General features: G+C 43.2%; 1 protein-coding gene across 2 annotated transcripts; it reads left to right on the top strand.

The window, feature by feature from the left end:
- Window positions 1–2,260: 2,260 nt before the first annotated feature.
- On the top strand, window positions 2,261–10,672 carry TCF15 (transcription factor 15). 2 transcript variants are annotated; one of them, XM_056547750.1, is made up of 3 exons: window positions 2,261–2,559; window positions 3,042–3,911; window positions 10,236–10,672. In XM_056547750.1, the coding sequence occupies exons 2-3, from the start codon at window positions 3,435–3,437 to the stop codon at window positions 10,308–10,310; spliced, it is 552 nt and encodes a 183-aa protein (XP_056403725.1). In that variant the 5' UTR covers window positions 2,261–2,559; window positions 3,042–3,434; the 3' UTR covers window positions 10,311–10,672. The 2 variants fall into 2 exon arrangements, with proteins under 2 accessions (XP_056403725.1, XP_056403726.1); XM_056547751.1 differs by lacking the exon at window positions 2,261–2,559 and having other exon boundaries at window positions 3,039–3,911.
- The last annotated feature ends 12,906 nt before the right edge of the window (window positions 10,673–23,578 follow it).

The raw sequence follows: 23,578 nt of genomic DNA, 5'->3' as shown, positions 1-23,578 counted from the left end.
TAGATTTTTTACCAAGAAAGGATACAAATATCAGTGAAATTTTACCGATAAAATAAAGTAGAATATGTCACGAAAAAACAATCTCGGAATCAGAATGATAAGTAAAAGCATTCCAAAGTTATTAATGTTTAAAGTGACAGTGGTCAGATTTTCAAAAAATGCCCAGGTCATGAAGGTGAAAATGGGCTGGGTCATGAAGGGGTTAAGGCTATGTTTCCACTTTTTGGAAAACTGACTTTGGCTCAAAAACTGCGGTGGCAGTTTTCCAAAAACTGCCAGAAAAAAAACCAAGTGGAAACTTAACCTTAGGCTGATATCAGCTCCCAGACCAAAATAGTGCACATACCTTTTAATGCATTGCCCCCTTTTGAACAATAGCAATTCTCATGGCAGAAAGATCCAAACAATGGAAAGGTGTGCATCTCAACAAAAATAGAGTATTTGGCGGAGGAAGCTGAGGTTAACTATGGGGCACTAAATACCCAAAGTCCCAATGTTGGTTGTTAGAATTTCTGCTAATCCAGGATCTTTCCAAAATATTTCAAATGCAGCAATACCATTAAAATGAACCTATCATATCACAGAAAAAATAATGCTTATATATGTTTACTTACTAGGTCATGCAGATGCTTTGCATGTCTTTTATGTGTCTAGCTTCTATATTTGGCTCACAAATCCCCCTGTTCTGCTGCTCACTCATTCTGACATCCACTGCTAAGGAAGAGGCTTGTCTAAGGCAAGCACTGTGCCCACCCTCTCTCACCATGCGTTCACTTCCTCCCTGAGTCTGCTGTGTTGGGTCCCTTCATCCAATCACTGAAGACTGCTCTGTAACCCCTCCTCTCTGTTTTCATGCTGCCGTCTGATAGGACAGGAGTGAGCACAGAGGAGTGCTAGTCCTACCCTTACTTACTGGACTTTGTACCAGCCTGTGCTTTAGCTGGGAAAAAGATGAAGCTGCAGTTGGGGAAGATTATGTTCTGGACGGTATGGGGACCCCTAGTGGTCTTTTATTTTACAAGTCATGATTTCTATAAAAAGTGTAAGAAGTAAAGTAGAAAGGTTAATGTTTTGCTAATATGTATAACATATAGAAAGTTTTTGATCCTGACATTGCCCATTTAAGTCTGAGACCACACAAAATCTCAACGATAGAAAAATATATACTCATACAAACCCCCCCCCCCCCCCCACGTAACAGAAGATAAAAAGTGTTGTTTTCACCTCCATTTGTCTGGATCGGGGACATTTTCTGGATAGAATAGTGCAGTCTCTGGATTTTTTTCATTGTAAAGGAGGCCCGCCACCCAAAAAATAATGATAATATTATGCTATTCAGCTAAACTTTTTTTGATCTGGCAGTCTACGCATGATCACCTTATACCCTATTGACAATTAGGGGTCATCAGCACCCCTAAACTAGATCCTCTTGTTTACCCCTGGTCCCTGAATGCACTCTGTTCTCTGGCCCCTGAATGCACAGCATAGTACGTACACGTATATACGTATACGTATATTTGCATGGGTACCATGGCTACAGACAGCAGGTCTATTGACTCAGAGTGACAACTTTGTGGATCACTCCATATAAAAAGTCCTACAGTATTCAACTGAGTAAAGTTTCACATCTTAATCAGCATTCCATTAAAGGGTACCTTTCATCAAAAAAACTTTTGATATATTATAGATTAATGTGTGCAGAATAACTTTCCAATTGCATGTTATTAAAAAAAATATGGTTCTTTCTATTTAATTTTCCACTTTGAAATAATGACCACTAGAGGTCTCCCTACCAGCCCTTTTTATTGATTTCAGACTCATGCTGGAGTCCTAAATCTGCAGCCGGGACACAGACAAGCTCAGCACTGCTCCCTGCCTGTCAATCAGACAGGCAGGAGCCAGCACTGTGCTCATAGCACAGCAGGGCATACTCCTGACTCTACCTTACTGCATGCCCTCATTAATTTTACTATCTGAACTCCGATCTTTCTTCTCTCTGCATATGCAGTTGTAAACAGAGAGGAGAAGATTCAGAGCTGCCAGCTGAGCTTGTCTGTGTCCTGGCTGCAGTCTGAGATTTAGGACTCCTGCATGAGTCTGAAATCTATACAAAGGGTCTTGCAGCCAGGACTGGTAGGGAGACCTCTAGTGGTCATTTTTTCAAAGTGGAAAATTAAATAGAAAGAACCATATTTTTAATAGCATTCAATTGGAAAGTTATTCTGCATACATTAATCTATAATATATCAAAAGTTTTTTTGATGAAAGACACCCTTTAAGGAGAATGCGCAATGTTTCAGTGGGTTTTCGTTAAGCATTGAAGTAGGTATTATTCAAAATGTGTTGGTATTTATTTATTTTTTATGTTTTTTCTTATTTTTTATACATTTTTATTGTATTTGGAATAAAGTTGGACGTTTTACACATACTTTCCTGGAGTGCTGGATTTCCTTTCTTCCTTTTAGGAGTTTTACACTTGGTCTTCCCATATCCTGCAGGACGGCTGCTGTTACCCCGTGCACTTGGGAGGTTCATTCAAGGAGATGCTGATATAGAGCGGTGAGCTGTTACCTTGCTTTTTTTCCCTTTGACACATTGCAGACCAGTCTTTCCTACCCAGCGTGCCTTCAAGCTGTTGCAAAACTACAACTCCCAGCATGCCCGGACAGCCGAACGCTGTCCGGGCATGCTGGGAGTTGTAGTTTTGCAACAGCTGGAGGCACACTGGTGTTGAAAATAACAATACAGATGCTAAAATGCTCCCACATTACGCTCACGTGAAACCAGTCGAAGCAAGGATTTGGCGCCCAATTGGGAATATGAATAGGATTTCATAGTCATGAATGCAAAGCAAAAGCAATAACAACAACGACAACACATACAGAAGGGATAAATATGACAGTAAATTGGCACTAGGCAGTTCACAGTGAATTGTCGGACGCAGATATGAAGGTGCCCTGAGAGCAAGCAAAGGGTTAACAGCGTTGACCTGCATTTTCGCACGCGGAAAATAAATACTATCTTCTTCTTCCCATTTACAGAAAATAAATCTATGACGTGCCACTTCGAGGGGCTACATAAACAGAAGCTCCCTGCACCCGGTGGTGCCATTTGCTAGTAGAGAAGGGCTGCCAGTAACCCCTCCCATGTATTATATATAGAGATTCCTAAGGAGCCACCAGAGCTTAATACAACTCCTCCTTTCTTGCTGCGGGGAGGGAACTACATGAACAGCTGTGAAGACATTAGGAGAATTAAATGCACAGGCACGGGCTTTGAGAACCATCAGGCTTCCTTATGAGCTATAATACGGACAAAGTGCCATTATCGAAAAAGGGAATTAGGAACCGGGCTTCGAAGACGACAGCTATCGATTTGCAGCCATTCTACCCAGCACCAGGTAACCAGTGACAGGCTGCGGCGTTAGACAAAGCATGGCTTTTACCATGCTGCGACCCATGCCTGCCCATGTGATTTATCCGGATGTTAGTATGATGTCTGAGGACGAGGAGAACAGGAGCGGGAGCGACACTTCGGATCAATCCTACGGCTGCTACGAAACTTCGGCAAAGAGGAGGAAGGTTCCCAGGAAGACCGGACAGGTGGTGGTGGTGAAGCAGAGGCAGGCGGCCAACGCCAGGGAAAGAGACAGGACACAAAGTGTTAACACAGCCTTTACTGCCCTGCGCACGCTGATACCCACTGAGCCGGTGGATAGAAAACTCTCCAAAATAGAGACTCTGCGCTTAGCCTCCAGTTATATCTCCCACCTGGCCAACGTGCTTCTACTAGGGGAAGGCTGCGAGGATGGACAGCCGTGCTTCAGTACCGTCTACAGGACCAGGGATGAAACGGAGGGCAAGCTTCCCCGCAGCATCTGCACCTTCTGCCTCAGCAACCAAAGAAAAGGGGTAAGTTATGCCCTTCAGTCCAGAATGTAAAGTGTGAGCCTAGGACCTTTATATTATATATATATATATATATATATATATATATATATATATAAAATTATTTTTTTTTTTTCCACATAAAAAGAATTCCTTAATTTAGTGCACATACGCCAATCGATGTACGGACACTGAAAGATATAATTTGTGGTGTTAAATCTTTCGGTCTCCACATTAGAAATTCTTAGTTCTGCAGCTTCCGTAGAACTCGCGGTCTCATCTATTTATCATGCAATTGAAAATCATGAGAAAATTGATTTTCTTTATTTTTCAATAAAAAAAAATAAAATAAAATAACTGCACAATTGTCGTAGTACAGGTAAGAGATCTTTTATAGTAGGGAAGCAGGTGTGTGTGGGAAAGCATGGTCTATAGACCAGTGGTCTTCAACCTGCGGACCTCCAGATGTAGCAAAACTACAACTCCCAGCATGCCCGGACAGCCGTTGGCTGTCCGGGCATGCTGGGAGTTGTAGTTTTGCAACATCTGGAGGTCCGCAGGTTGAAGACCACTGGTCTATAGCAACGACTGGGTAAAAAAAATAACATCCTGTCTGTGACCAGCTGGAGGCCAGAAGTAACACTATAGCGAAGCAGGTCATATAAAAAGCAAGAGTGGGGAGTGTTAAGACCCTGTTCACATTTGTGTTGTTCTTTCTGTTGCTCTGCTTCGTCATAGGAGCGGAACAACACAAATAACAACAGAAATGACTAACTTTAATGGGACTTACTGGATAGTTGTCATGGCGTCCTTTTATTTTATTGGACAAAACAGTGGTATATGCAGAGTTTTTTTTTTTTTGTATGGTTTGCGTGCATATATATATATATATATATATATATATATATATGTATGGACCTGGCTTACAGGTGCAGGCTGCTGGGCTAAATATACAGCAGCACACTGCTAGCACAAAGATATAGATAAAACATGAGTCTATAGATACAACATGAGAAGCTATTCAGCTATGGTGCAGTAAATGAAAGTATAAAATTGTGAAGTAATGAAATAGTGAGGTACTTAGCTTGCAATTTGGCGGCCAAATAGCTTGGACCGTCCCACCGCGGTATTTGGCCGCCAAATTGCACTATTTCATTACTTCACAATTTTATACTTTCATTTACTGCACCATAGCTGAATAGCGTCTCATGTTGTATCTATAGACTCATGTTTTATCTATATCTTTGTGCTAGCAGTGTGCTGCTGTATTCTGCATGTGTGTGTGTGTGTGTGTGTGTGTGTGTGTGTGTGTGTGTGTATATATGTATATATATATATATATATATATATATATATATTATGGAGAAGCCGCACAACCAGGCGTTTTGTCAATGGTGAAGGGTGCAAGCAGGCGAAGGAACCAGGTCACGGATCCCCACAAACTTCAATAGCAATAATCCGACAGCACTCCAAGAATTGTGAAAAACTGTGGTAGTTTATTCACCCATGTCTATGCAAACTACCACAGTTTTTCACAATTCTTGGAGTGCTTTTGGATTCTCTCTCGCTCTCGCTCGCTCGCTCGAGAGAGAGAGATATTTATCATTATTTTGCTGTGCAAAGTAATTTTTTGTGTGGTTTGTTTTTGCGCTTCTTTTTGCTGCCGTGCACCAAATATATCAAAAAGGTGCGCAGGCTTTAATAAATATAGCGCAAATTTTATTTCACCTCACAAACGGCTGTGAGCCACCAAATTGTAAGTTTACTTTGGTTTTTCCCTCAGACTGAGTTGCCTGTGCTCCATACAGAAGGTGTCATGGCGGCTGCCCTCCTTGTAAAAGTGTTAAATGTTAAAAAGTGTTTCTACCTGTCTCATTCTTTAACTATTTGTATGTTGCACGTCCTTTTCTGCCTATTTACCCTCAGACAGAATTGGCCCTGCCAAAATTGTTCAATAACATAACATAACCTGGAGAGCAGGGCTGGTGCAAGCATTTTTGCCCTCCTAGGCAAAACCTCATTTTGCTGCCCAAATTTTGCGCAAGTTTGGATTTTGTTGCTCATATTTACACCATCAAGGAGGACACTTAAAATGTTAAGAAAAAGTCCAGCAAAATGTAATACATATTTAGATCAGCTTCTTATTTTATAAAAAGTTTTCCCCAAAAATTAGACTTCATACTCGACTGTTACCAAAAAATTTTATCCACATTGACCTTTTTTTTTTTTTCCATTCTTGATATTTATAATTTTTTTTTACCTATTCAACTATGTTTAAATTTTCTCAAGCTACGGTATATTTCATTCCCATTTTGCCTTTACAATGCAGTATTGACATGAATGGTGGGTTACCATAAGTCTGTAGTCTAGTTTCGTTCAAATCCTGCAATAATCTTATCCAACTGATTCTCTCCCTAGTGCTAACATTCACAATTTTTTCAGCAAATCTCTATATAGAGCTGCCACAACATACTGCAGCACTGAGTAAGGGTGCATTCACACCACGTTTTGTACATACAGGTGCCGGATCCGGCGGGGGGAGGAGCAAACCGGGCGCTCCCGTACTCCGGCCGGATCAGCCCGTGACTCTAGTTTACTACGGTTTTAGGTCCGGGCCAAAACCGCATACGGGTCAAAACTGAGCCGACCGCAGTCACCGTTTGACTCCGGTCAGGTCATTAAAGTAAATGGAGTCACGGGCTGATCCGGCCAGGTTACGGGTGCACCCGGTTTGCCCCTCCCCCCGCCGGATCCGGCACCCGTATGTACAAAACGTGATGTGAATGCACCCTAATAGTTGTTATAATGCCACCAAAGCAAAATATATATAGGATCCTAATTTAGTTGTGTAGCCATAGCTTGCTATGCCATCAGCTTGCTCCTGCCAGAAGCTCAGTAGTTCTCTGTTGGTGTTACTGTAGTCACCCTATGCAAGTGAATGGAGCGGCCATTTTGGTGACGACATAACACACTTTTCATATGAAGCAGCAGGAGGTTTTTCACCTCCCCTGCTCGACTTGCTCCATCCCACATATTGAATATTCATAAGCTACTTATGTGCTCAGCCCTGATTGGCTCATGGGCCACTGAGCTTGCAGCTGATCTGTACAGACTGGAGATCTATAGAACTGTCTAAAATTCAAACTCATGCTGTTCTTGATGAATGCAGGAGATTGCACCTGTGTAGAGTGTAACCATGGTGACCAAACAGCAAAGAATACTACTCTATGTGCAGGGAGGGAGAAGGAGGTAGGCTGTTAGGTCTATATAGATTGTATGTACTGTATGCAGCAGAGCTGAGTATGTGTATGTAGCAGAGTTGAGTGTGTGAGTGATCATGCATACACATAATCACACATTCAGCTCTGCTCCATACACATGCCACACACTATTTTTTGCTACATGTACATGATCACACACTCAGCTCTGGTACATGTACACAGTGTTTTCCAACCAGGGTGCCTCCAGCTGTTGCAAAACTACAGCATGCCCAATTGCAGTTTTGTAACAGCTATAGGCATCCAGGGAAACATAATATATATCAGAACAGATGACTGCTTACTAAATAACTGGTCCCCTATGCTTGAAAGTATTTTTCACTGTGGTCTGTCTTTTTTTTTATTTTTTTAAGCCAAGTTGTTCATGGTCTACATTTGCGTTTTTGTTTTTGTACCATTTGCGCAAAGTATTTTTTTCAACAAAGGCGCAGTTAATAAATACTGTCCACTGCATGGGCAACTGCATAGCCCTGCAACCCACAGCCAGTTTTACCAAAATAGTCTATTGCGCAAAGAAACTGCGCAACGATGCGCCTTTTTACAGCAAAAAAAGACGGAACAGCTTGATAAATCTTCCCCATAATGTATATAAATTGATGCAAAAGCACTCTAGAGCGGTGTTTTCCAACCAGGGTGCCTCCAGCTGTTGCAAAATGACAACTCCCAGCATGTTGGCTGTCCGGGCATGCTGGAAGTTGTAGTTCTGCAACAGCTGGAGGCACCCTGGTTGGGAAACACTACTTTAGACAAATTGCGGTGAATAATAAAACACAAGAACGTTCAGCCGCATCTTAATATGATGAATAATATAACACCAGATGGCACTGACAACAGAGGTTATGTTTTGGACTTAACCTTAACAGGAGGATGACGGCTTCTCTAGACAAACTATTACACCATGTCCAACCGCTCAGGGTAACAATAGGAAGTAAAAGCTTTCAAGGCCAAATGCAAACATCTTGGCTGGAGGCTAAAGAATTCTTTTTTTTTCGCATTAGGCCTTAAGCCGCATAAATTATTGTGACACCTTGAACCCTGGTGCCTGAGTGAAAATCTGATATGGTTTATAGATATAGGAGACACCAAATTAGTAGGGGGGGGGGGGGTCTGGTTACCACAATTGTGGGAAGGGGGGGTCTGTGGTTACTTTCGCTTAAAAATCCCTGGATGCTTTCTCCAGCTTTTTTTTATATTAACACATTCGTTTGCAATTGACACTAAAGTTCTAGAGTAAACGTCTTAACCCGTATGTTTTCATAGCGTTAACATGCTAATGAAAGCAATCTGGACGGTTGTGGAGAGGGTCTGTAATCTACTCAAGCTTTTTATATATATATATATATATATATATATATATATATATTATGTCAGTGTGATTCCAGTGTACATTTACATTTCAAAAAAAATTTTATGTTAATATTTTCAATTTTAATGTCCTGTCATGATCTTGACGGAAAAAGAAAACCATAGTCGGCTACGCTTTAAGGGTGTGTTCACACCTGCGTATTTTTGCTGCAGATCTGCTGACCATTTGCACATTGACTTCAATGATAAGCAAAATCTGCTACAGCAAGTCTGCGGCAGAAAATATGCAGGTGTGAACGTACTCTTAGGGTGTGTTCACACGGGCTAATTTTCTGCTGCATATCTACAGATCTGCAGAAAAAATACGCATGTGTGAACGTACCCTTAGTGTACATTCCCACCTGGCGTATTTTGCTGCGTGTTTGCTGCGTATTTGCTGCTGCATATTTTATTTCCCATTGAAGTCAATGGGTTAGAAAATATGCAGCAGCAAATACGCAGCAAAATACGTCAGGTGGGATCGTACCCTAAGGGTACATTCCCACACGGCGTATTTGCTGCGTATTTGCTGCTGCGTATTTTATTTTCTCTGTTGAAGTCAATGGGTAGGAAAATACGCAGCACCAAATACGCAGCAAATACGCAGCAAAATACGCCGTGTGGGAACGTACCCTAAGGGTGTATTCACACGTACAGTATTCTGCACATATTTGATGTGTAGGATTTGAAGCTGGAGGTTTTAGGATGTGTTCAATTATTTAGTTTACACTGGACTCTGCAGCTTCAAATCCTGAGCATCGAATATGCACAGGATACTGTAGGTGTGTTACGCCGAGCGCTCCGGGTCCCTGCTCCTCCCCAGAGCGCTTGCGGCGTTCGTCTCTGTGCAGCGCCCCGGTCAGACCCGCTGACCAGGAGCGCTGCACTGGTGTCACCGGCGGGGATGCGATCCGCGTAGCGGGACACGCCCGCCCGCGGGTCGCATCCCAATCTCCTCACCTGCCCCGTCTTCTGGCTGTTCAGTCCCGGCGCACGCGGCCCCGCTCTCTAGGGCGCGCGCGCCGGCTCTCTGAGATTCAAAGGGCCAGTTCACATTATAAAACCTGCAACAGTGGATTATTGGACAGTGATGAGCAATTTAGCTCATTGAAGTTAAGTTAAAATAATTTCGGCTTTGTTGCTGTATTTAGGAAACAGCTACTCATGAAATAGATGTATAGATAGAGAAAGATAGATAGATATAGATAGAATGATAGCCAAAGGAAAAACTGAAGCAGCACAACCAAAAAAAGGGAGGATGGTGATGGGTGCTGGCGGGCCGTTGTTACGGGTCAATAGTAGATAGCCAAATAAATTAATTCCGCAGCACTCCAATATAAGATGCAAAAAAATGGTGGATTTATTAGCCTGATGGCATAGCGACGTTTCGGCTGCCCACTGCAAGTGGGCAGCCGAAACGTCGCTATGCCGTCAGGCTAATAAATCCACCATTTTTTTTTGCATCTCATATCGGAGTGCTGCGGAATTAATTTATTTGGATATATATATATGTGTGTGTGTGTGTGTGTGTGTGACCATATTTTAGCATTGTTAAGGGCTGAACAGATCACAATAACATGGGACTGATGTCATTCCTGACACAGATTGTCTCCTCTTCACGGTGAACTTTGTAAACTAGCAGGGGGACAGGAATATGTAAGAAAACACACTGTAAACATCTGCTATAGACAATGTGCACTAACAATGAACTAAACTGTCTTCACAGGCCACAAGAAGAGAACACACTGGGAACTGCCTAAAAGTGCGAGGACTCAACACGTTACGTATCCCCCAAAGATGATCTGCGCCGTCCCCTGAATCACAAAGTGGAACTGAGAGATTATAGGGCCCGATCATTTAATTTTCTATGCAAAACAGAAGATGGTTAAGAGGCCTCCGCAGATGGCAAGGAAAAGCTTCCAGAAGATCAGTCGGAGCTGTTCAAATGTCAATGGACACAGGATATCGTAAAAAGGCAATAAGCACAATTCAACACTGTGTACAGTTGGCTCAGGGCGGGGGCGGGGAAACACCATAACGGTGGTTTGGACAATATTCTTTGGGTGGTCAACCCTGAGATCAGGACTTCATCCAGTAAATATCTGTACATATCTGTAAATATCTGTACACATATGTTCAGCAAATTTATAGATTTTAATTAAACTAACATTATTTTGAAATTTGTTTTATTTTTATTTTACGTTAATGAGAGTATCTGCAATAATTATTATTTTTTTTTTTTTTATTCATAAGTGTAATATAAGAAAAATCTGATATACTTTATGCAGATATACCTGGTGAGGTATTTTTTTCTGTATTAGTTTTTTTCCTCATTTTTATGTTACATTTTTTCAGCCTTACCTTAGCAGAGATTTTATGTGATATCCTAAAGAAAAGGAGGTCCTTATTTTATGGATAGCGGGTACAGTAATAACAATGATCCTGTTTACCTCCAAAGATGAGGTTTACAATCGTAAAGCCCTAATTTCCAAGCTGCAAAAATCTGTTTCAAAAGCCGAATTCACAACATGATCTGTGCCTCCAAGGCACAGAGACGTCATCAGAAACTCCAAATCGGCTTCCGGATCAACATGGGGCCCCAATATATGACCCAACTGTACTCACCTGAGATTTATCAAAACCTGTGCAAAGGAAAAGTTGTCCAGTTGCCCATAGCAACCAATCAGATCGCTTCTTTCATTTTTAACAAGGCCTCTGCAAAATGAAAGAAGGGATCTGATTGGTTGCTATGGGCAACTGGACAACTTTTCCTTTGCACAAGTTTTGCTAAATCTCCCCCCTAGTGACTACGTTCAGGTCATTCATATCCGAGTTTTGGCTTGGTCTGAAAAATTTGGTCTTCTGCACTTTTTAGTCTGAGACAAAATTTTGAAAATGACTCAAATGTAGTCACTAGGGGGGAGATTTATCAAAACCTGTCCAGAGGAAAAGTTGCTGAGTTGCCCATAGCAACCAATCAGATCGCTTCTTTCATTTTTCAATCTGGTTGCTATGGGCAACTCAGCAACTTTTCCTCTGGACAGGTTTTGATAAATTTCCCCCTAGGTGACTACATTTGGGTCATTGAATTAAATAGGGCCCCTGTGGATCCATGCATGGATACATAGGCAAACAGTTTTGTTTTTGGTTCCTTCTCACGCCAGTCAACACCCTCACACCACAACCTTACTGTTTATCCAGTTTAAGGTTACAATATCCAACCCTATTGCCATATAGGAACCTGTAAATCTAGGTTATGTAAATTCACATTGCTCTGAGGGATAGTTTATATCGCTCTAATATGACACTATTGGCTATAGACACAAGTGAAAAGCTGGAGTAGATTTCCCATCGGAGTACCCCTTTTAACGCACAAGTTTTGACATTGATTGATAGCTTAAAGGGGTTATCCAGGAAAAAAACTTTTTTTTTATATATTAACTGGCTCCAGAAAGTTAAACAGATTTGTAAATTACTTCTATTAAAAAATCTTAATCCTTTCAGTACTTATGAGCTTCTGAAGTTAAGGTTATTCTTTTCTGTCTAAGTCCTCTCTGATGACACCTGTCTCGGGAAACACCCAGTTTAGAAGCAAATTCCCATAGCAAACCTCTTCTAAACTCTTCCCGAGACAGGTGTCATCAGAGAGCACTTAGACAGAAAAGAACAACCTTAACTTCAGAAGCTCATAAGTACTGAAAGGATTAAGATTTTTTAATAGAAGTAATTTACAAATCTGTTTAACTTTCTGGAGCCAGTTGATATATAAAAAAAAGTTTTTTCCTGGAATACCCCTTTAATGTTAGTAAGGCTAAGTGCACACTGGAGTTGTGCCCTACATTAGCGTATACCACCAGGAAAAGCCTCGATTAGCCCTACATGCATCGGCATTCCTTTTCTTTAGAGTGTCCTTGTCACTTAAAAACTAAAGCAGCTCCAAGACCCCACCAAATATTGTCTCATTCCTCACACAGCAGTAGGTCTAAGGAGTGAGACCTGGTGCAATCAAAAACTTTTGACATGTCAAAAGTTGTTTTTCATGAGCGTAATGCTTTAAAGAGGCACTCCGGTGAAAAAAAAAAAAAAATTTTCAAATCAACTGGTGCCAGAAAGTTAAACAGATTTGTAAATTATAAAAAAAAAAAATTTAAATCTCAATCCTTCCAGTACTTAGTCTGGTTAGTCTGGCCACAGTGCTCTCTGCTGACACCTCTGTCCATGTCAGGGACTGTCCAGAGCAGGAGAGGTTTGCTATGGGGATTTGCTCCTACTCTGGACAGTTCCTGAAATGGACAGAGGTGTCAGCAGAGAGCAATGTGGTCCTACAGAAAAGAACAACTCAACTTCCTCTGTAGTATACAGCAGCTGATAAGTACGGGAAGGATTAAGATTTTTTTTAATAGAAGTAATCTACAAATTTGTTTAACTTTCTGGAGCCAGTTGATATGAAAAAAAAATTTTTTCACTGGAATACCTCTTTAAGCCATCTTCTCACAGCATCAAACTTTCTAAACTTTCTTTATTTTGTGTCAACGGGATTTATAGTACAGTAGATTTCATGTGAAGTGGATATATGTGCTATGTAGCAAATCCTATATCTGTATTGTTAGTAGTTAAAGTTTAAACAAAAATGTTTTAGCTTATAGAAAAGCTGACTTAGGCCGGGTACACACTACAGTGCTCCCTCAAGTTACAATATTAATTGGTTCCAGGACGACCATTGTATGTTGAAACCATTGTATGTTGAGACCAGAACTCTATGGAAACCTGGTAATTGGTTCTGAAGCCCCAAAATGTCATCAAAAAGTGAGGATTAAAGAAAAATAAGTAGATAACTAATAGAGATAAAGCAAATCCTTACATATAAAAGTAATAAAGAGCTGCTGGAAGCTGTAAATCACTGTCTATGTCAGTGTTTCCCAACCAGGGTGCCTCCAGCTGTTGCAAAACTACAACTCCCAGCATGCCCGGACAGCCAACGGCTGTCCGGGCATGCTGGGAGTTGTAGTTTTGCAACAGCTGGAGGCACCCTGGTTGGGAAACAAGGGTTTATGTAGAGGACAGGAGCTTCTTCAGGGTCCTATACAGTACACACAATGTCCCAAATGGAGCCGCCCTTACTTGGTGTCCAAAGGAGCAGCTAACCCTGGCACAGGTAAGGAATAGTACAGAACTTGTAGTTCCTCCCTGTACTGTAGGGGGCGCTACCAGACAGCCATTCAGTGCTTGTACTTCAGTAATAGAGGTGATTTACCAGTAAAATGCCCATTCTGATTGGTCAGTTCCTCCAGTTGTGACAGATATCACAGATCTGGATTGTCTGTACAATGTATGTTGAGTCTGGTTTCAAGTTACAATGGTCCAGAAAAGATCATTGTATGTTAAAACTATTGTATGTTGAGGCCATTGTAAGTTGAGGGATCACTGTACTGAATTGCCGAGCGGAATTCCGTTTTGAAATGCTGCCAATGGGATTCCGCTGCACAATGACATCCCTTGAAAAATTCCGCCAGGACACCGCCATTTATGGGGCGGAAATTTCAGTGCGGTCCTAGCGCCGACAGATTCAGTCAGTACTGGCCGCATTTAGAATCTCTGGCCAGATTTTGTACGGCCGGAAATTCTGAAGGCTGAACCCAGCCTTATAGTTATGAGTTTGCTAGATGCATGAGGGGAAACTGATGGGGGGCTACATATGCACATATACACAGCAACTAGAGATGAGCGAACTTACAGTAAATTCGATTCGTCACGAACTTCTCGGCTCGGCGGTTGCTAACTTTTCCTGCATAAATTAGTTCAGCTTTCCGGTGCTCCGGTGGGCTGGAAAAGGTGGATACAGTCCTAGGAGACTCTTTCCTAGGACTGTATCCACCTTTTCCAGCCCACCGGAGCACCTGAAGGCTGAACTAATTTACGCAGGAAAAGTCATCAACTGCCGAGCCGAGAAGTTCGTGACGAATCGAATTTACTGTAAGTTCGCTCATCTCTAAAAATGATGACAGGTTACCGATGAATGCAAAAAAATTTTTTATAAATGGGTCAACGACTATTTAAGGTGTATGGCAACCGTTATGTTAGGTATCCAAAAGAAGGTCAGGAACCCACAAAAACAATACATAGGGATATCAGATTGTAAGATCACAGGAACGTGTGTAAATAGTGGCATATGTCCATCACTGTAGATGTGTTGGAGCTATATTAGCAACTGGAAAATGATATGAATAATTTTGCCACAAATTATGTTTTTGTGCTAGTGCTAGATAAATAGAGACTAATGAAAAGACCAAATTTTTATTCTACTGATTTGGGTGAATATGGATAACATTTTCTTGCATATTGGACTTCTTTGAGACTTGTCCACACTTGGCAGTCCTTTTCCAAATGTCCAACTACAATTACTTGCTAGGGATCGGGGAACCTTCTCAATGAAAATGGGTTTTCTACATAGACAACTTCCTTCATCAGTCCATAACCCAGGCTTCAAGTACTGTCTTACTAGAATTAGTCTTGTGAGTGTTCAATACATGGTCCCTCTTCTGTTCTATTTGTGTACACATCAATACACCCGAATCCTGTGAGCAGAAGAACATTATGGTCCTCCTGAGGATATTGCTTGTGGGAATGGGCTGGAACCCTTCCTACACTAATGACATGCAAAGCCAAGAGCTTGAGTAACTCAGCCAAGGACTTAGCTAGTGGACTGTAATCGTAGTGTCTACGTGATTTCTGTGGAAAAAGAAAACCTACAAAGTGTCATTTCTAAACACAGTATTAAAGGGGTACTCCACCACTAGATATCTTATCCCCTATCCAAAGGATAGGGGATAAGATGTCTGATTGCTGGGGTCCCGCCGCTGAGGACCCCTGCAATATAGCATGCAGCACTCACCTGTGTCTGCTTCCGGCACCGCTGGAGGTTCTGGCTCCCGACCACGGGAACGGAAGATCGTGACGTCACGCCCCGCCCCCTGAATGCAAGTCTATGGGAGGGGGTGTGACGGCCGTCACGCCTCCTCCCATAGACTTGCATTGAGGGGGCTGGGCGGGACGTCACACAGGGGCGGAGTCGTGATGTCACAATCTTCCGTTCCCATGGTCGGGAGCCAGAACCTCCAGCGCTGCCGGAAGCAGATACAGGTGGGTGCTGCATGCTATATTGCGGGGGTCCCCAGCGGGGAAATGTATTTGCAGCTTTCTAGCTTTTAACAGCATATGTGACATGTATGAATCTACTGGTTGAAAAAAAAATGAATCAATACATTAAGTAAAATAAAAATAGAAAAAGGTTTTCCAGGAATTAAAAATAAACACAAAGAAATCATTGTAAAAATTAAAGGGACTTTCCTAAAGTCATGGCTTTTCAGTAGGATATGTGGCAATGTCTCCTCAGTGTCTCTTCTTCAGCTCTGACTCCTGCCAAGTGCTAAAATAAAGTGACAGAAGTGCTAGGAAATCCCATTGTGCCTGTGGACGGTTGGCATGTGACTATAATGTCCTAGTGCCATTGCCACATCTAGTGGTGGGTCACAGCTGTCAGACTCTGACCCACCGAACACATCCCTTCAAATGGATAATTTCAAGGGGTATTACGTTTTTGTTTTTTTTTTGACTGTGCTTCATGGTTCAGTTCAGAATATAGTGTTTGTACCTGTGTTTGATGGATGGTCTTGCAATTCTTATCTGATATTTGCCCCGATGTTCATTTTTAACAGCATACAAAATGTGTTTTCTCACCTTTCCCAGGTTGCAGCGTGGCCCGAGACATTATATCACTAGTCAGGTGTTGAAAGGGAGCCTGTCTGAGTTGCAATGGGTGGAGCGACCACTTGCAGGGAGGGAGCACATTCCCCAAATGGAGTTGTAGTTTACAGCACAGCATGCAAGGCAGCTCTGGTGTGCTGCAATGGGTGGGGTGTCTGATGTGTGGGAGGAAGAAAAGTGACCTCACACTTACAAACAAGGGTTCCAGGGACTTGTAGTTGAAGTGAGAGAACTCCAAGAGAAAATAGCCATTTCACAAAAAGAAATTGTTCACTGTGCAGTAAAATTGACATGTTATCTGTATTCCTTATGTCAGTACGATTACAACAATACCCAATTTTTATATTCACTACATGAAAAATTACCAAATGTTATATTTTGATTCAAAAGTGCAGGACTGTAAAATATGGAATGTTATTTTTAAAAAGTGCCAGGAAAATATTCCGCTGGAAAATATTGTATGCACAGGACATACAGATGTTTGTGCTTTTATTTTTAATTTGGTCAAATGGGTAAAAATTGTCCTGGCCTTGAGAGCTAAATAGGGTTTTACAGTCTAATGCACTCAGGTTGGGTTTAAAACCATTTAAAAATGATATAATGTGTACTTAGCTGTCTGCACCTGTTACCGTTCTGATAATGCATGGACCTGCTGTGCAGCACTTCTTGGGTTCGGTTCTAAGGGCCTACACAGCCAGTCACAGCAGGACCCACCTTAGGCTACATTCACACTGTTGGTTGTCTCCGGCAGTGTGAAGCCTGTTATTTTCAGATCAAGAATAACCGGAGAAAAAATAGTACTTGCACTGTCTTTTTCTCCCGCAATTCCCTCTGAAATAACGGCACCCGATGGACCCCATTGACTATAAGGGGGTCCATCGGGACCCGTTATTAGCCGTTATGACCCGTCAAAAGTATGGCCGTCAGACAGCCAAAAAAAAAGGGGGAGTTTGACGGTCGAATTTGACGGGGCATACCGGCAGTGTGAAAGGGGCCTTAGCCAGTGATTGTCAGAGTAGGTACTTTCACAGGATATGTGATAAAGGTGTAATTGCTGGGGGTCCGAGCAGCAGTGAACCTGTGAGACCACCGCTCCATTCATTACTAAAGGACAAAGGCTATGTTCACATGGTGGAATGTCCGCACAGAAAATTTCTACGTGGACATTCCACCAACAGCAGAGTGCCAGCAGAACATTCCGGCATTAGGACCGCTCGGGAATGCGCCATCTCATAGACGGGAATGCTTTTCTGTGCAGACTCCGCAGAAAAACATAGATGACTATTCTTTCTGGGGATCCCAGAATCAGAATTTCCGCACCAGAAACATCTGGCATGGACATTCTGCCATGTGGACAGTGCAGCAGAATCAATGGGAATGTCTGTGCGAAATTCTTCTGCGGAATTCCGCATGGAAATTTCATTGTGTGAACATAGCCTAACAGACATTGCCAAGTGCAATCTGTGGATAGGTGATGAATGATTTTTGTGGAAAAACTCTTTTAGGGTATGTTCACAAGGTGGAATTACTGTGCGGAATGTGGCAGAAAAAAATCCACTCAGAAACTGTGCATTATGACGTTAACATTGTGATGAATGGAATTTCTGCTGTCCCATTCAAACCGCAGATTTTCAGCTGCAGAATTTTATGCTGCAGAAATTCTGCTATCCGGATTACGCAAAAAAGAAGGAACATGAAAATTATTTTTGCAGAATTCCACGGCAGAGTCCATTAAAATGAATAGGCAGAATTTCCGTGTGGAATTTCACTGGAAAATCCAGCTTGGAAATTGTGCAAAATTTACTGCACATTGAGTTGCGGCTGTCCCATTCACATGGCAGATTTTCCTGCTGCAGAAATTCTGCAAAAACTTTGTACATGTCTTTACATTTTGCAGAATTCTGGAAGGAATCCCATAGAACTCAATAGGGCTTTGAATTTCGACAGAATTCTGTGTTTTGAGCAGACATTCACTGACATTCTGTTCAAATTCTACAAAACTGCAAAAATTCCACAGCAAGCTTTGCAGAACTGACTATGAGCAGAATTGCAGAATTTCGTGTGAACATAGTCTAAGGGTATGGGCAGATTTTCTGTGGATTTTGTGCAGTGGATTTTGCTACCATTATCTTCAATAGGTCAGTGGAAAATTGCAATAGTGGTAGATTTGCAGATTTTCTGCTGACCCATTGAAACCAGTGCGAGCACAATCCACCGCAGATTTTCTGCAGCAAATATGCTATGGCCACGTTCACATGGCACAATGTCCGCACGGAAAATCTCCATGCAGATATTCAATACAGTGCGGCAGAATCTGCCGGTGCTAGGACCTCACAGAATGCACCGTCTCGTAGACAGTTATGCATTTCTTGCAGAGTTCGCACAAAGAATGAATGCGTTCATTCTTTGGGCGGACATGGAAAAAGTTATTTCCGTGCCGGAAACAACTGGCACGAAAATTCCGCCGTGTGCACAGAGCAGCAGAATCCTGTTGAATTCAATGGGACTCTGAAGCAGAGGAAATTCCATGCAGAAGTCTTCACGGCATTTTTGCCGTGTGAACGCAGCCTATGTTTTTTATGTTTTTTTTTATTTACTTCTTGAAAAAAAAAAATATGTATTTATCTCTCCTCCCCCAAATATTCTACATTAGTACTTGCATTTTTGTGGCGTTTTTAGGTTGCTTTTTTTCTAATCACAAGACATGTGATTCCTTAATCATGCGATTCGAGGATTTTATTAAAGAATGTGAATCCCCCCCCCCACACAAAAATGTGAACGCAAAAGGCGGATAAATGCCACAAACTGGGTGAGAATAAGCCATAGGTAAAATGTACTGCAATCTGGAAAAACTACCACAGACCTAAAGAAAAAAGGCTACAAATAAAAAAACATTGTAGTTAGAGAATTCTATATTTTCTGTCTGTGGAGCTGCATGAAGACACATTTTTTTGCAATGTGAGCGGTACCATGTTGGCATATATGGCACCTATTATTCCCTTCAAGGTGACAAAATCCAAAGAAGTTCTAACATTGTGTTTTTATAGCAGCCATCATGCAGGATTAATAATTGTATTAGTTCATTCATTTCTGGACATGACAATATACAGTGGGGCAAAAAAGTATTTAGTCAGCCACCAATTGTGCAAGTTCTCCCACTTAAACTGATGAGAGAGGCCTGTAATTTTCCTCATAGGTTATAACCTCAACTATGAGAGACATAATGTGAAAAAAATGCATTAGGGGTGCGCATACGCCCTGTGGGAACGCACCCTAAATCACATTGTCTGATTTTTAAAGAATTTATTTGCAAATTATGGTGGAAAATAAGTATTTGGTCACCTACAAACAAGCAAGATTTCTGTCTCTCGCGGACCTGTAACTTCTTCTTTAAGAGTCTCCTCTGTCCTCCACTCGTTACCTGTATTAATGGCACCTGTTTGAACTTGTAATCAGTATGAAAGACACCTGTCCACAACCTCAAACAGTCACACTCCAAACTCCACTATGGCCAAGACCAAAGAGCTGTCGAAGGACACCAGAAACCAAATTGTAGACCTGCACCAGGCTGGGAAGACTGAATCTGCATTAGGCAAGCAGCTTGGTGTGAAGAAATCAACTGTGGGAGCAATTATTAGAAAATGGAAGCCATACAAGACCACTAATAATCTCCCTCGATCTGGGGCTCCGCGCAAGATCTCACCTTGTGGTGTCAAAATTCCCAGAACCAGACAGGGGGACCTAGTGAATGACCTCCAGAGAGCTGGGATCCCACCAGGGACTCAAATCATGCAGTGCCAGACGTGTCCCCCTGCTTAAGCCAGTACATGTCTGGGCCCGTCTGAAATTTGCTAGAGAGCGTTTAGATGATCCAGAAGAGGATTGGGAGAATGTCATATGGTCAGATGAAACCAAAGTGGAACTTTTCGGTAAAAACTCAACTCTTCGTGTTTGAAGGAGAAAGAATGCTGAGTTGCATCCAAAGAGCACCATAGGTACTGTGAAGCATGGGGGTGGAAACATCATGCTTTGGGACTGTTTTTCAGCAAAGGGACCAGGACGACTGATCCGTGTAATGGAAAGAATGAATGGGGTCATGTATCATGAGATTTTGAGTGAATACCTCCTTCCATCAGCAAGGGCATTAAAGATGAAACGTGGCTGGGTCTTTCAGCATGACAATAATCCCAAAGACACCGCCCCGGCAACGAAGGAGTGGCTTCGTAAGAAGCATTTCAAGGTCCTGGAGTGGCCTAGCCAGTCTCCAGATCTCAACCCCATAGAAAACCTTTGGAGGGAGTTGAAAGTCCGTGTTGCCCAGCGACAGCCCCAAAACATCACTGCTCTAGAGGAGATCTACATGGAGGAATGGGCCAAAATACCAGCAACAGTGTGTGAAAACCTTGTGAAGACTTACAGAAAACATTTGACCTCTGTCATTGACAATAAAGTGTATATAACAAAGTATTGAGATGAACTTTTGTTATTGACTAAATGCTTATTTTCCACCATAATTTACAAATAAATTCTTAAAAAATCAGACATAGTAATTTTATGGATTTTTTTTCTCATTATGTCTCTCATAGTTGGGGTATACCTATGATGAACATTACAGGCCTCTCTCATCTTTTTAAGTGGGAGAACTTGCACAATTGGTGGCTGACTAAATACTTTTTTGCCCCCACTGTAAATAATATTTCTTTGCTTGGAATATTTCATATTTGTCTTCCATATTTATATTATCATAAACCTGAACTTATTTTGGTCCATCTTCAGACTTGAATATGTGAGCCCTTAATACATTGCAGTGTATTGTCATTTTACTCATCTATTATACTCTGCCCCCAGCCTTGGAGGCAGAAATCATGATTTAATCCCAGCCCTAGACAACTTTCCACCACGGTACTGTATGTGGAGCAGGCTCAGCTCCTAAGCCTGCTCCATATTGCCCCAGGGCACATTCGCCGTCCATGTACGGCAGAGTGTATAACAAAAGTGTTCAAGCCTCAGTCAGGGATATGCTCCCCACTAGAAAAGCTTGTGTGCAAACCACTAAGTACATTTGAACATCAGAAAATCTTTATTATACACAATCAATACAAAAAAATACCACTCACAAGATTAGTGCGGGGACAGTTTAACACCAATAAAAAACAACGCTCACAAAGAGCACAACCCTGGAGATGAACCCCCTCCCCTAGGAAAGTTACCCGTCCTATAAGATGTAACTGTTACGCCGAGCGCTCCGGGTCCCCGCTCCTCCCCGGAGCGCTCGCTTCACTCTCCCCGCGGCAGCGCTCCGGTCACGTCCTCTGACCCGGGGCGCTGCGATTCCGCTGCCAGCCGGGATGCGATTCGCGATGCGGGTAGCGCCCGCTCGCGATGCGCACCCCGGCTCCCCTACCTGACTCGCTCTCCGTCTGTTCTGTCCCGGTGCGCGCGGCCCCGCTCCCTAGGGCGCGCGCGCGCCGGGTCTCTGCGATTTAAAGGGCCACTGCGCCGCTGATTGGCGCAGTGGTTCCAATTAGTGTGTTCACCTGTGCACTTCCCTATATCACCTCACTTCCCCTGCACTCCCTTGCCGGATCTTGTTGCCTTAGTGCCAGTGAAAGCGTTCCTTGTGTGTTCCTTGCCTGTGCTTCCAGACCTTCTGCCGTTGCCCCTGACTACGATCCTTGCTGCCTGCCCCGACCTTCTGCTACGTCCGACCTTGCTTCTGTCTACTCCCTTGTACCGCGCCTATCTTCAGCAGCCAGAGAGGTGAGCCGTTGCTAGTGGATACGACCTGGTCACTACCGCCGCAGCAAGACCATCCCGCTTTGCGGCGGGCTCTGGTGAAAACCAGTAGTGGCTTAGAACCGGTCCACTAGCACGGTCCACGCCAATCCCTCTCTGGCACAGAGGATCCACTACCTGCCAGCCGGCATCGTGACAGTAGATCCGGCCATGGATCCCGCTGAAGTTCCTCTGCCAGTTGTCGCTGACCTCACCACGGTGGTCGCCCAGCAGTCACAACAGATAGCGCAACAAGGCCAACAGCTGTCTCAACTGACCGTTATGCTACAACAGTTACTACCACAGCTTCAGCAGTCATCTCCTCCGCCAGCTCCTGCACCTCCTCCGCAGCGAGTGGCCGCTCCTGGGATACGCTTATCCTTGCCGGATAAATTTGATGGGGACTCTAAGTTTTGCCGTGGCTTTCTTTCCCAATGTTCCCTGCATCTGGAGATGATGTCGGACCTGTTTCCCACTGAAAGGTCTAAGGTGGCTTTCGTAGTCAGCCTTCTGTCCGGAAAAGCCCTGTCATGGGCCACACCGCTCTGGGACCGCAATGACCCCGTCACTGCCTCTGTACACTCCTTCTTCTCGGAAATCCGAAGTGTCTTTGAGGAACCTGCCCGAGCCTCTTCTGCTGAGACTGCCCTGTTGAACCTGGTCCAGGGTAATTCTTCCGTTGGCGAGTATGCCGTACAATTCCGTACTCTTGCTTCAGAATTGTCCTGGAATAATGAGGCCCTCTGCGCGACCTTCAAAAAAGGCCTATCCAGCAACATTAAAGATGTTCTGGCCGCACGAGAAATTCCTGCTAATCTACATGAACTTATTCACCTAGCCACTCGCATTGACATGCGTTTTTCCGAAAGGCGTCAGGAACTCCGCCAAGATATGGACTCTGTTCGCACGAGGCGTTTCTTCTCCTCGGCTCCTCTCTCCTCTGGTCCCCTGCAATCTGTTCCTGTGCCTCCCGCCGTGGAGGCTATGCAGGTCGACCGGTCTCGCCTGACACCTCAAGAGAGGACACGACGCCGTATGGAGAACCTCTGCCTGTACTGTGCCAGTACCGAACACTTCCTGAGAGATTGTCCTATCCGTCCTCCCCGCCTGGAAAGACGTACGCTGACTCCGCACAAAGGTGAGACAGGCCTTGATGTCTACTCTGCTTCTCCACGTCTTACTGTGCCTGTGCGGATGTCTGCCTCTGCCTTCTCCTTCTCTACAGTGGCCTTCTTGGACTCTGGATCTGCAGGAAATTTTATTTTGGCCTCTCTCGTCAACAAGTTCAACATCCCGGTGACCAGTCTCGCCAGACCCCTCTACATCAATTGTGTAAATAATGAAAGATTGGACTGTACCATACGTTTCCGCACGGAGCCCCTTCTTATAAGCATCGGATCTCATCATGAGAGGATTGAACTTTTGGTCCTCCCCAATTGCACCTCGGAAATTCTCCTTGGACTTCCCTGGCTTCAACTTCATTCCCCTACCCTGGATTGGTCCACTGGGGAGATCAAGTGTTGGGGGTCC

Source organism: Hyla sarda, chromosome 12, assembly GCF_029499605.1.
Source record: "Hyla sarda isolate aHylSar1 chromosome 12, aHylSar1.hap1, whole genome shotgun sequence".
Lineage (NCBI taxonomy): Eukaryota > Metazoa > Chordata > Amphibia > Anura > Hylidae > Hyla > Hyla sarda.
This window is presented reverse-complemented; position numbering and strand designations above follow the sequence as displayed.

Bases quoted from the DNA above. Each gene is read 5' to 3' on its own strand.
- TCF15 (XM_056547750.1), top strand. From the start codon at position 3,435: ATGGCTTTTACCATGCTGCGACCCATGCCTGCCCATGTGATTTATCCG. The intron at 3,912-10,235 runs GTAAGTTATGCC...CTGTCTTCACAG, and splicing joins TCAGCAACCAAAGAAAAGGG to GCCACAAGAAGAGAACACAC.